This window comes from Myxine glutinosa, chromosome 9 (assembly GCF_964187855.1).
Source record: "Myxine glutinosa chromosome 9, kmMyxGlut1.1, whole genome shotgun sequence".
Lineage (NCBI taxonomy): Eukaryota > Metazoa > Chordata > Myxini > Myxiniformes > Myxinidae > Myxine > Myxine glutinosa.
In genome coordinates, this window is record NC_136269.1 from 578088 (window position 1) to 591745 (window position 13658).

General features: G+C 46.7%; 1 protein-coding gene across 2 annotated transcripts in view; it reads right to left on the reverse strand.

Annotated features, from left to right (window-relative positions):
* Window positions 1–13658, reverse strand: part of LOC137435670 (ral GTPase-activating protein subunit alpha-1) — a 532061-nt gene that overhangs the window by 117689 nt on the left and 400714 nt on the right. For both annotated transcript variants that reach the window (XM_068129617.2, XM_068129616.2), the window contains exons 32-34: window positions 11135–11266; window positions 3032–3176; window positions 644–1601 (exon numbers count right to left, since the gene is read on the reverse strand). In XM_068129617.2, coding sequence (XP_067985718.2) covers window positions 644–1601; window positions 3032–3176; window positions 11135–11266 — 1235 coding nt within the window. The remainder of the gene's footprint in view (window positions 1–643; window positions 1602–3031; window positions 3177–11134; window positions 11267–13658) is intronic.

Genomic DNA, 13658 nt, shown 5'->3' on the forward strand with positions numbered 1-13658 from the left:
CGGCTGCGGGGTAGCATCATTGGCTGAGGGCATGGCTGTGCCGCTGCGTATGCAGCACAAGGCTGCGGGGAAGCATCATTGGCTGAGGGCATGGCTGTGCCGCTGCGTATGCAGCACACGGCTGCGGGGTAGCATCATTGGCTGAGGGTGTGGCTGTGCCGCTGCGTATGCAGCAAACGGCTGCGGGGTAGCATCATTGGCTGAGGGTGTGGCTGTGCCTCTGCGTATGCAGCACACAGCTGCGGGGTAGCATCATTGGCTGAGGGCTTGGCTGTGCTGCTGCGTATGCAGCACATGGCTGTGGGGTAGCACCATTGGCTGAGGGCTTGGCTGTGCCACTGCGTATGCAGCACAAGGCTGCGGGGTAGCATCATTGGCTGAGGGCTTGGCTGTGCCGCTGATGCCGTGCCCTCTGCTGGTTAAGGCAGGGATTTGGAATTTGGTCAGGGTGCCAGTGATAGTTTGCCTACTCTTTGCGAATCTTGTACTTCTATGACATGGAGGCCAAATTCATTTGTAGAGACTTGATTGATTTAGCAGTGTTTTGGGAATATGTACTTGAGATTTGAGCATCATGAGCTATACACTCAGAAGGGAACATTTAAACAGAATGACCGCTAAAAAGCCTGCTTTAACCATTCACCTTTTGCTCCATTCAAGAAGACCAAGGTCACTGAGAAGAATGCGAGCGTAGTGGAAAGGTGAGCGTGTGTCTTCATGTTGCGGAGAAATCGTTTTGGACTCAGCCCAGTCTTCTGGAAGTTCAGCACTTTGCCCAATGTGCCACTCATGCTCTGCTTGCCACTGTCGTTCAAGTATTTCAGTAAGTGCCTGCTCATCCTGTGCTGAAAAATGGGGGTGTGTTTCAGGGGCAGGTTGGTGGAGAGCAACACCAGGCCCATGAGGAAGGCACTCAGGGCTGCTGGTACCAATATACTGCAACAGTTCATCCAGGTCATCATCCTGTGGAAGAACTGGCTCATCCATTTGGCAAAAGTTATCCGGGATGTTTTGTCCATTTTTCTCAATAACCTGTGTTGAGCTGTCATGTTTTACACATGATGGGATCAGCAATGTTGTTGGACAGAATGTTTCCTCGGCATGTGCTGGCCCAAACAGCTTCACTGCATCCCAAACGTGCTTCCCGGATGCGTCACGCGTGAGCAGCCGAACCCGATGGTTGCACGGTCGCAGCAGAGAATCCACAATCCCAGCAGATGATTGTGGATGAGATTCAGCGGAAAAGACATCTGATGCTGGACAAATCGGTCTGGTGCTCGCACCAGATCTCATCAAACCAAGTCGTTCCTTCATTACCAGATCATCTTGATTGGTGTCTGCCAATTGTGGTAACTCCATCACTGATAGTAATGTGTCCACCCTGCTGCCGTTGGTCAACAGGAAAATCTGCATGTGCGCTGACTCTAAAATCTCTGTCTTTTGGGTCTCGTTTTCTTTTGAGAGGTACTGCTCGCTCAAAAGGCTGTCCTGTAGGGCCGCTCCTCCATCCGCCAAAGGGAAGTGCTCCAGCAAGGTTAATAAATGAGCAACTGCCGCACGGCCAGCATGCACCAAAAGGCCTCGGGGAACTTCTGGAGAATCTAAGGCACAGAAGAAAGCGCAAGTAAGGATCGAGGTAACGTCTTGAAGCTTGTAGGAGTACAAGAGAGCAAAAGAGAAAATGCACAGTTTTCTTCTTTATTTTAAATCCAATTGAAATCCATATTGAGCATTTATTAAATCCATACGCAATGAAAGGCGCACACACAAAGAGTAAAACACTCAGGATTATTGAGAGAGGATGGGTTAATAAGTAGGTCTTGCATTATTTCATCAAAATCACCTCCGGGTGACCCTGCGAAGCATTAGACTTTGGAAAAAACACACCATATAGGCCTCGAATCGAGTTAGTGTTATTTACAGCTGCTGCGGGGCAGCAAGTCAGTCCCATTTGGAAAAGCACCGAGTCGTCTGCCCGGAACTTTCCGTTCGTGCTGGTTTCCATGATAAACAAAAAGGCCTGCTGGCATCCAGATGCCTCAACGAATAGGAAGTAAAAAACAAACTGCTGTCTCTCAACTTCCTGGGTATGAAAAGCATTGCAACCTACTTACTTCTTCGATATGAACACTGCACAACTAGACAGGAAGCAATGTTGATAGTTACACACTGGCTTTGCCACCGAGCTTCATTTAACAACGACGATCTTCCGGTAAACACTCACTGCACATGATCCATGAAAAACAAGCGTTTTCGATTTCAAGCAATTTTTTGGGAAAACAAAGGGATGCACATGGAAAATAGGAGGAAACAAATGCTCAGGAACATGGCAGAGGCACGAGCTCTCTAAAGTGTCCGATGCAACAAGTATCCGACCTCGGCCTCGACTGCCACGACATTGACATTTTACTCTCTGTCAATTCACTCCTCAATGAACCTCACTTCTCCATTACAAAAGGACAAAGGGCAAACAATATGTCCGCGGAACACGATTAATCCGAAAAACATACCCGTATCAAAGGAACAAAACCAAATCTCTCAATCGAACTGATGAAGAACATCGATTTAGATTTTTGGGGAGACGTACATTTTCAGGATTCGTCATGTGCCGTGCAGATATGCCTTGCAATTGGCCAGTAAAATGGCCACAAGCACAAAAATACAGGGCAGCACATGAAGGACTTTCGTAAAATGGCAAAATGGAGGCAAGTAAGTAGAAGGACATGTTCTGCAAAGGCAAAAGCACCAGTCACCTTCTCTATTCTTTCTGCGTACGAAACATTCAGTTCAGAATACCACGAACATGAGCGTCTGTGCCTTTCTGACCGTTTCTGTCTCTCCGTTTCTGTCTCTCTGTCTCTGTCTCTCTCTCTGTCTCTCTCTCTGTCTCTCTCTCTGTCCCCATCCAAAGAGTGGTGTACTCCGAGATAAAGAATCCCCTGCTGGCACTACGCAAGGGATATTCTTGAGGAAAAAACCCAGAGAAAAAGCTCAACAGCAAGCAAACTACCAACTGAGCTATAGTTCTTACTCATCGTTTTGGCAGGTAGTGATGGTCGTCTGTGATCAATGGAAGACGACCTGGGACTCGAGAAACCACTCCCCATCCAGCTCGTCGAACAAGCATACTCATACCATGTCAGCATGTGTGACCCGTACACACAGGCATACAACACCTGGAAGCAAAAAGAGGATGTTACGGAAGCAACAGTGACTATCATTTATATTGAACCAGTTGCTCATTTGAATTTGCTAAAGACGATGGAGGATCACACCAAAAGTTATCTCTTACCCCACCCCACCTCTAGAAGACATTGTGCGAAGGAAGAACTAGTTTTGCTCGTGATGGCTGCTGTGGAGCTGCATTAGTGGACAAGTTAACAATAGATGGAACAAGCGCACATTGATTGAGGTATGCCAACCGCCGTGGGAATCAAGAGAAGCTGCGGTTTCAGGTGCTAGCCCTCTTTTGCTCCAACGAAGGGTTAACACACAAAACGTAGGCTTCTCATTGCTTCGCACGGCGGTTTGCACACCTCAAGCAATGTCCTGGTTATTCTATCCAATAGCCACAGTACCAGTGACAAATCGTATTCATGTCAAATTCAACATCATAAACTTTGTCCAGTGGTCAACCATTCTTGATCCCAGCATGCAACTATTTTTAACCAAATTGTTCACTGAGTTGTGTTAACCTCTTCACAACATGTGGCTGAGCTAACCTCTTCACGACATGTGGCTGAGCTAACCTCTTCATGACATGTGGCTGACCTAACCTCTTCACAGCATGTGGCTGAGCTAACCTCTTCACAACATGTGGCTGAGCTAACCTCTTCACAACATGTGGCTGAGCTAACCTCTTCACAACATGTGGCTGAGCTAACCTCTTCACAACATGTGGCTGAGCTAACCTCTTCACAACATGTGGCTGAGCTAACCTCTTCACAGCATGTGGCTGACCTCACCTCTTCACAGCATGTGGCTGACCTCACCTCTTCACAGCATGTGGCTGACCTAAACTCTTTACAGCATGTGGCTTACCTCACCTCTTCACAACATGTGGCTGAGCTAACCTCTTCACAGCATGTGGCTGACCTCACCTCTTCACAGCATGTGGCTGACCTAACCTCTTCACAGCATGTGGCTGACCTCACCTCTTCACAGCATGTGGCTGACCTCACCTCTTCACAGCATGTGGCTGACCTCAACTCTTCACAGCATGTGGCTGAGCTAACCTCTTCACAGCATGTGGCTGAGCTAACCTCTTCACAGCATGTGGCTGAGCTAACCTCTTCACAACATGTGGCTGAGTTAACCTCTTCACAGCATGTGGCTGACCCCACCTCTTCACAGCATGTGGCTGACCTCACCTCTTCACAGCATGTGGCTGACCTCACCTCTTCACAGCATGTGGCTGACCTCAACTCTTTACAGCATGTGGCTTACCTCACCTCTTCACAGCATGTGGCTGACCTCACCTCTTCACAGCATGTGGCTGACCTCACCTCTTCACAGCATGTGGCTGAGTTAACCTCTTCACAGCATGTGGTTGACCTCACCTCTTCACAGCATGTACAAAACATCTCCAACCAAAAGTTAGTGGATGTTTTCTTTTGCTTTCTACAATATCTTGGTATCCTGATGGATTTTGGTATTTTTTGCAGATATTTTCACCCATGGCAAAATCCTTGATAATAGATGCCTTTTTTAGAAACATTTGAACATAAATAGTTTGAGAAAAGTGATAGTTCGATCTGTCAGTAAATAATGAGATATTATACATGTAATTGTGTGATCTTCGACATAAGATAAAACTGATTGTTTTGGGATGACTCGAATACACAGCAAGGAAAGGGTTCAAGAAGTTTGACAGACAACAACATAAGGATAATTTCGCAAGAATGACCTCTCCTTGCTTTCAGGCTATATTACGTTGTTTACAAAGTTAATGTGAAACGTCCACACAATGAATTACACATTATGATTTTATTCAATGAGGCAAATGTCAATATAACGAAAAAACGAGAGCCAAGTCAATAGAGCTCCATCGCAAATCCCCATGCTTTCCACCTCAGACAAAGTTGAGAGATGGCAAAAGTTTCCACCAGAAATGACCCAATATCAAATTTTGAGTTGAAAACTTTTTAAGCGGTGAAGCCGCTTCAATGTTGGCTTTGTCCTTCCTTCCATCCATCCGTCAGAAATGAAGAAGAAGAACCTTTCTAACCCACTGTGTTCATTTCTAAAGGGTTCTAAAGGGTAATTCTAAACTGTAATTCAAAAGGGATCGAAAGGGTAATTCTACAGGGTTCTAAAGTTATCAGTCTGTCATGTCTGTGCAATAACATTACACATTAGAGTACGTTAGTAGATGGGAAATCGCTGCACAATTGGCACTGCTGCTTTGCTCAAGCATCCACACTTTTATGGCTGCATTTGTTTGTTTTTTAAAGTATATGGCGCCCAGCAAAAGCTAAATGCAGGGGTGTCTTGAACACTTTATTGGGCCCTGTTAATGAGGCTACCTTCTACCAAAGATTGTGCAAAGTTTTGAACTCGGCTGGCTCACATCGCTAGGTAAAGCAAAAACAAGAATAAAGAGATCCCTGAACTGGCAAATCTTTGTAGAAATCCGTGAGTTATGTTTATTCTTCCTTTTTAGAAATCAAGTTAATTACGTTACAGAAACACATGGTCACGGTCTTGTTGGTTGTAATACGTTTAACAGGAACCTAATGGACTCTAATGGACTTTAACAGGAATGGAATCTAATGGGAGATCATGTAGGTTACAGGCAGATGCAATGACATTTCATGGATGATGATAAAAAGATTATGCTTAGGATCATATAGATGCAACGATGCTCTTTAGGATGCTAAATACAGACTTGGCATTTAACATGGATTTTTTTTTCTTCTTGACTTGGGTTTACTTTCTGAACTCGGTATATCAATCTGGTGAGTTTCTTTTACACTTTGGTGATTTATTTGTTAAAAGAACCATGTCACTGATTGTCTGTCGCAGCAAGAATTCAACAACAGGATTATATCACAGGTGGCGTGGCAAAATGTACGGACAGGAGCATTTGATGATTGGCTTCACAGTCGGGTATACAAGGGTTGTTGCGTTCTGTATTAGTGGAAAACAACTGCTGCACGTCTCGAAAAGTTATTGCCGCTTCCTCTGGAGATGGTCCGTCAACGTGACAATGCTGTTTGTCATGGAGTGGTGGCTTTTCGAAATTACGGCATGAAACAGCGTGCTATTGCTCGGCAGTATGGCATCACTCAAGGTCAGGTGTCAAAGATCCTGAAACGAAATGCTCAGAGGGGTGTCCCTACTCCAATACCGAGGCCAGGACGTCCCGCAGAACCACAAGGAGGGATGATCAACAGCTGCACCGGTTAGTCCGCAATGGCCGTACCAAGTCAGCTAATCGGCTTAGGGCTGAGTGGCAGCAACTGACAAATGTGCCTGTATCCAGAAGGCTAGTCGACCAACGACTGGTTCAAGCAGGCTATCGTGCCAGGCGCCCCCTGAGAAAGCCACGCCTGACCAGACAACACCGCCAGCGCTGATTGCAGTGGGCCAGAGAGCACCGTCAATGGCAGCCAGGACACTGGAATCACGTGATCTTCAGTGACGAGTCTAGATTTCTGGTCTATCGTCAAGATGGCCGCGTCCGAGTGCGCAGACAAGTGCATGAAGCCTACAACAAAGATTGTATAGTGCCAAGAGTCCAAGCTGGAGGTGGTGGGGTGACGGTTTCGGCTGCTTTTCATGCAGGGGGCAAAGCTGACCTGGTTGTTCTGAATGGAAACCTGAACCAGTTCAAGTACAGGGCCATTCTGGAAGAAACATTGCTTCCATTTGCTCGTGCAGCCTTTCGAGGAAACTTTGTCTTCCAAGATGACAATGCACGGCCTCATCGTGCTCGCATGACCCAACACTTTCTTGCTGACCGTGGCGTAGAGCATATGGAGTGGCCTGCCATGTCCCCGGATATGAATCCGATAGAGAACTTGTGGGCAGAATTAACGCGTCAAATCGACCACTTGGACCAGCAGCCTGCCTCTGTGCGTGAATTGCAGCAGGCTATTGTCACTGCATGGCAAGCGATTCCTGTCCAAACCTTGGCAAATCTCGTGAACAGCATGCCTCAACGTGTACGTGCTCTTCTGAATGCTCGTCGGGGTTACACGAAGTACTGAATTGTAATTTTACTGTCCGTAATCCCAGTCGTAATTTAACTTTTGTTTTTGTTAAAAATGATTTTTGGCTAATCTGCAAAATAAAGAGATACTTCTGGAAAACGTACAGAAGTTTAACACAGTACTGTCCATGAATTGAGTTCGATATCAGTTTACATCACTTTCAAGGATCAATTTATTTGTTTCGAAATGTCAAATGTGGTTTTTGTTTCTTTTAAAGGTCACATTAACAAAATCTAGAATAATTTCAACATAATTCCAATGAACTTTTGGTTCTAAGACATCTTGAAAAGTAAGTTCACCCCCACAAAAAAAATATTCCATATTAAATGCCAAGTCTGTCGTATGATGCCTCACATAACAAGCTGCTGATATACAGATACTCACTGCAATACAAAGGCACGCTAATACCGCCATAAAATGAAAGCGATAACATCACACAAGCCACACATAACCAATCATACATGCAAGCAACATGGAGACGCTTGTGGAGCGACAGTAACACACAAACGCTCGTGGAACGACAGCAACATGCAGACACTTGTGGAACGACAGCAACGCTCAGAGGCTCGTGTAACGACAGCAACATGCAGACACTTGTGGAACGACAGCAACGCTCAGAGGCTCGTGTAACGACAGGAACATGCAGACGCAGACGCTTGTGGAACGACAGCAACACACAGACGCTTGTGAAAAGACAGCAACACGCAAACACGCGTGGAACGACAGCAACGCACAGACGCTTGTGGAACGATAGCAATGCGCAGATGCTTGTGGAACGACAGGAACATGCAGACGCAGACGCTTGTGGAACGACAGCAACACACAGACGCTTGTGAAAAGACAGCAACACGCAAACACGCGTGGAACGACAGCAACGCACAGACGCTTGTGGAACGATAGCAATGCGCAGATGCTTGTGGAACGACAGCAACACGCAAAAACTCGTGGAACGACAGCAACACGCAGACACTTGTGGAACGACAGCAACACGCAGACACTTGTGGAACGACAGCAACACGCAAACACGTGTGGAACGACAGCAACGCGCAGATGCTTGTGGAACGACAGGAACAGGCAAATACTCGTGGAACGACAGCAACACGCAGACACTTGTGGCACGACAGCAACACGCAGAAGCTCGTGGAATGACAGCAAAGCACAGACGCTTGTGGAACGAAAGCAACATTCAGACGCTCATGGAACAACAGCTACACACAGCTGCTAGTGGAATGACAGCAACACACAGACGCTAATGAAATGACAGCAACACGCAGATGCTAGTGGAACGATAGCAATGCGCAGACGCTTGTGGAACGACAGCAACACGCAAACACTCGTGGAACGACAGCAACACGCAGACACTTGTGGAACGACAGCAACACACAGAAGCTCGTGGAACGACAGCAAAGCGCAGACGCTTGTGGAACGAAAGCAACATTCAGACGCTCATGGAATAACAGCAACACACAGCTGCTAGTGGAACGACAGCAACACACAGGCGCTCATGAAATGACCGCAACACGCAGATGCTAGTGGAACGATAGCAATGCGCAGACGCTTGTGGAACGACAGCAACACGCAAACACTCGTGGAACGACAGCAACACGCAGACACTTGTGGAACGACAGCAACACGCAGAAGCTCGTGGAACGACAGCAAAGCGCAGACGCTTGTGGAACGAAAGCAACATTCAGACGCTCATGGAACAACAGCAACACACAGCTGCTAGTTGAACGACAGCAACACACAGACGCTCATGAAATGACAGCAACACGCAGAAGCTCGTGAAATGACAGCAATGCTCAGATGCTCGTGGAACGACAGCAATGCTCAGAAGCTCGTGAAATGACAGCAATGCTCAGAAGCTCGTGAAATGACAGCAATGCTCAGATGCTCGTGGAACGACAGCAACACGCAGAGGCTCGTGGAACGAAAGCAAAGCGCAGACGCTTGTGGAATGACAGCAACACACAGATGCTAGTGGAATGGCAGCAACACATAGATGCTTGTGAAACGACAGCAATACTCAGATGCTCGTGGAACGAAAGCAAAGCGCAGATGCTTGTGGAATGACAGCAACACACAGATGCTAGCGGAATGACAGCAACACATAGATGCTTGTCAAACGACAGCAATACTCAGATGCTCGTGGAGCAACAGCAATGCGCAGACGCTTGTGGAAAGACAGCAACGCGCAGACAATGGTGGAAGTACAGCAACGCACAGATGCTAGTGGAACGATAGCAATGCACAGACAGTGGTGGAACGACAGGAATGCTCAGATGCTCATGGAACAACAGCAACATGCAGACGCTTGTGGAACAACAGCAACGTGTAGATGCTTGTGGAAGGACAACAACCTGCAGACGCTTGTGGACCAACAGCAACGCGCAGACGCTCATGGAAAGAAGGCAACGTGCAGACATTTGCGGAATGACAGAAACGCGCAGACGCTTTTGGAACGACAGCAATGCGCAGACGCTTGTGGATTGACAGCAACGAGCAAATGATTGTGGAAAGATAGCAACGCTCGGACGCTCATGGAACGATAGCAATGCGCAGACGCTTGTGGAACGACAGCAACGCGCAGACGCTCATGGAAAGAAGGCAACGTGCAGACGCTTGTGGAATGACAGAAACTCGCATACGCTTTTGGAACGACAGCAATGCGCAGACGCTTGTGGAACGACAGCAATGCGGAGACGCTTGTGGATTGACAGCAACGAGCAAATGATTGTGGAAAGATAGCAACACGCTCGGACGCTCATGGAACGATAGCAATGCGCAGACGCTTGTAGAACGACAGCAACATGCGGACGCTCGTGGAACGACACCAACGCGCAGACGCTTGTGGAACGACAGAAACGCGCAGTAGCTCATGGAACGACAGAAATGTGCAGTCGCTCATGGAACGACAGCAACGCACAGACGCTTGTGGAAGGACAAACGCACAGTAGCTCGTGGAACGACAGCAACGAGCAAATGCTCATGGAAGGACAACAACACGTAGACGCTTGTGGAACGACAGCAACATGCAGATGCTTGTGGAACGACAGCAACTGCGCTTGGAACGATAGCAACACGCAGACGCTGGTGGAAGGACAGCAACGCGCAGATGCTCGCGCAACGACAGCAACACGGAAACACTCATGGAAAGACAGCAACACGCAGACACTTGTGGCACGACAGCAACACGCAGAAGCTCGTGGAATGACAGCAAAGCGCAGACGCTTGTGGAACGAAAGCAACATTCAGACGCTCATGGAACAACAGCAACACACAGCTGCTAGTGGAACGGCAGCAACACACAGACGCTCCTGAAATGACAGCAACACGCAGACACTTGTGGAACGACGGCAACACGCAAATGCTCATGGAGGGACAACAACACGTAGACGCTTGTGGAACGACAGCAACACGCAGATGTTTGTGGAACGACAGCAACTGCGCTTGGAACGATAGCAACACGCAGACGCTGGTGGAAGGACAGCAACGCGCAGATGCTCGCGCAACAACAGCAACATGCAGATGCTTGTGGAACGACAGCAACGTGCAGACGGTTGTGGAATGACAACACCTGCACATGGAACGACAGCAACGCGCAGATGCTGGTGGAACGACAGCAACGAGCAGAGTAGCAGACGCTTGTAGAACTACAGCAACACACAGATGCTCGTGGAATGAAAGCAACGTGCAGACACTTGTGGAACGACAGAAACGCTCAGATGCTAGTGGAAGGACAGCAATGCGCAGATGCTCGTGCAATGACAGTATAGAGTAAATCGTCATGGAATGACAGTAACACGCAGGTTTGTCGATCATAATGGTGCTAATGTGACACAATACTCACTGTACAAAAACAACATATAAAAACCCTAATCTCACCAAGTATACTGCCTGCTGAATGAAGCAAATCCCACCTTGAACACAAAGCACAGCAGGGAGGGTCGTGTTCTGGTTCCAATCTCCTTGATATTCAACTCGGAGAGCAGTGTGGAACGAGGCACAGCCATGCACCAGTCTACCAGAGTCGACACCAACGAAGCCAGAAACTGATTATGCCGAGCACATAAATGCAGAGGGAAAATACGTTAGGTGATATATATGCTTTCTGCATCTCATCACTCATATTGACATGACAAATGCACAAACGGTTTGTTTCTTTTCCAAGATTTCATTTCATAACCCTCCTATTTTTATCCTTGATCCTGAGATTACATTTGCTCTCACCTTATCACTTATTTATTCCATTGTTTTTTTTTACATGAAGGTGGTCATCTGCACCTGTTGGTGGCTCCCCATTTCGATTCCTGATATTGCGTACCTCCCAACATGATCCATTTTGTGGGTTGTTATTTATCAATATGAATGGCAGGTGGAGGTAGTGTAATTATGTTTGAGATGTCTATTCAGGGTTCGATTATTGACCCTATCAAAACCCCTAAGATCAGTGCTTTGCAGGCAGGGTGCCGCATCATAAAGTGCACCGTCCAGAGGATGCTAGCATTAGTTGGTTGAATTAAAAGATTGCAAGGTGTCTTCCACAAAGTGTTGGTGAGTTATCACCAGCACCCTGAATAAACGACAAATTCCTGCCAAAATCAGCTTCAGTCAAACATTAGGCTTCCGTTCTCGAAAGAGGATCAAGCCTCCCTTATGGTTGACCTCACAAGAAGCAGAGATTAAATGGAGCCGTTAAACCAGTAGTAGTTGTCGTAGTAGTAGTAGAAGTAATAGTAATAGTAGCAGTGATAGTAGTAGTAGTAGTATTAGTAGAGGTAGTAGTCGAAGTGCTTTTCTTGGAAAGACAATAGAGGTTTGCGCTCAGGGCTCAGGAAAGTTCAGGCAAACATAAGTTTCCTGTTTAATGTCGCTCAACTTCCTCATCCCTGCAAGTCCATGGTTTGAACTGCAATAGAAAAGGTAGAGCATTTTAAAGAGAAAGCACTACCAAGACAGCTGGAGGGTAAAAAGAACACCAAAAACCCAAAAGGACACCTTTAAACAAATAATAGCAAAGTATATTGTGGGGAAATACTACAAAGTGCATTATGTACTGTCCAGACTTCTATAAACTCCCGATAGATCGGGAATATTGTGCCACCTTAAACTCCGAAGTGATTTGTGAACGTAACAAAGTTCCCTGCATGCAAACTACACTGCACAACATTGCTTTCAATCTTGCACTTTCTAGTTTTATATATTGCAAGTTTTGCAGATGCCAAAACAAAATTAACCAAGAGATCCCGTGATCGATTCTCTTTCTTTACCGGGTGACCAAAAATAAAAAGTGTTGGGGAGAAATGAAGCCAAAAACGAAAGAGCAGGGTTTTCACCAGCAAAAACACCGGTTGAAGATGCGGACATTGTAGGTATACTCGTATGTGATAAATGATTTCTGCTTGCCCACAGAAGCAACATCCACGAGGAGTGTTTGTAAAGTGTTGCAGTAGAACTCCAGAACTTAGTGCCCCATGAAGCAACCTCCAACTTAGGTCCCCAACCACCCTTGGTGTTGGGTAGAGATAAAGAGATTCCCAACTTGGATGGACGGGCACGGGAGGCAGAAGCACCTCACGCCATGGAGTGTCCATGCGATTTGCTAACATAACAAAGTGGAGTGAGTGGATTACTCGTCCATATATTTCCTTCCTTGATGTGTCACAGAAGGACACCCCAGCCATGCCAGGGACTTTGCTCATATTATGCGTAGGTGGCGCAAGGAAAAGATCGCATCCATGCGGTTTCATTGTAAAAGCCAAGGAAGTAAGATGGCAAACCTGCATACTTCCTCACCTTCGTAAGGGTTCTCCAGGTAATCCAGGCAATCAGGAGGCAATTCATGTTTTTAAACTCTTGGAGTATCCCAAAAGGAACTCTTATTGTCTGCAGGTCCACATTTGCTGAAAGTTCCTCAGGTGAGAGAATGCCATTCTTCCCATCCACCCACTGTAGGAGATCACCCACTGTAGATATACTTTTCAACAAGTTTTCTCCTAATACTGAGGGAAGCTAGTATTGGGGCTTGTAGTAGAGGGTTCAAGAAGAGCGGCTCTTCCAGCAGGTCTTTCCCTGGGTAAGCACAATTTGTTTTGGTCATATCAATTTTCAATTTTCTATTTCAACACCAGGCCTTCAGCATTTCCTGATTTAAAAAAGGCAATGGGTTACTGCCAATGTTTTTGGAGTTGATATTGAATATTTGCCTTTTGTACCCTACTGAAAAAGTACGATGCCAGCATGCACCATTGTGGTATTGGGTTTACATAAAGGTATCATTTAATTGTCTGTAGCCTGAAGGTGCAAAAGTGGCTTCGAAGGCAGGGAAAGCCCTGTCCACCTTCAGCAAAAGGCACGCTCAGGATTCCAAGAGATATCCATTGCTTCCCATTCCAAAAGCAATCCACCAACTTCCTTTGCATCTTAGCCAGAAACCAATCAGGA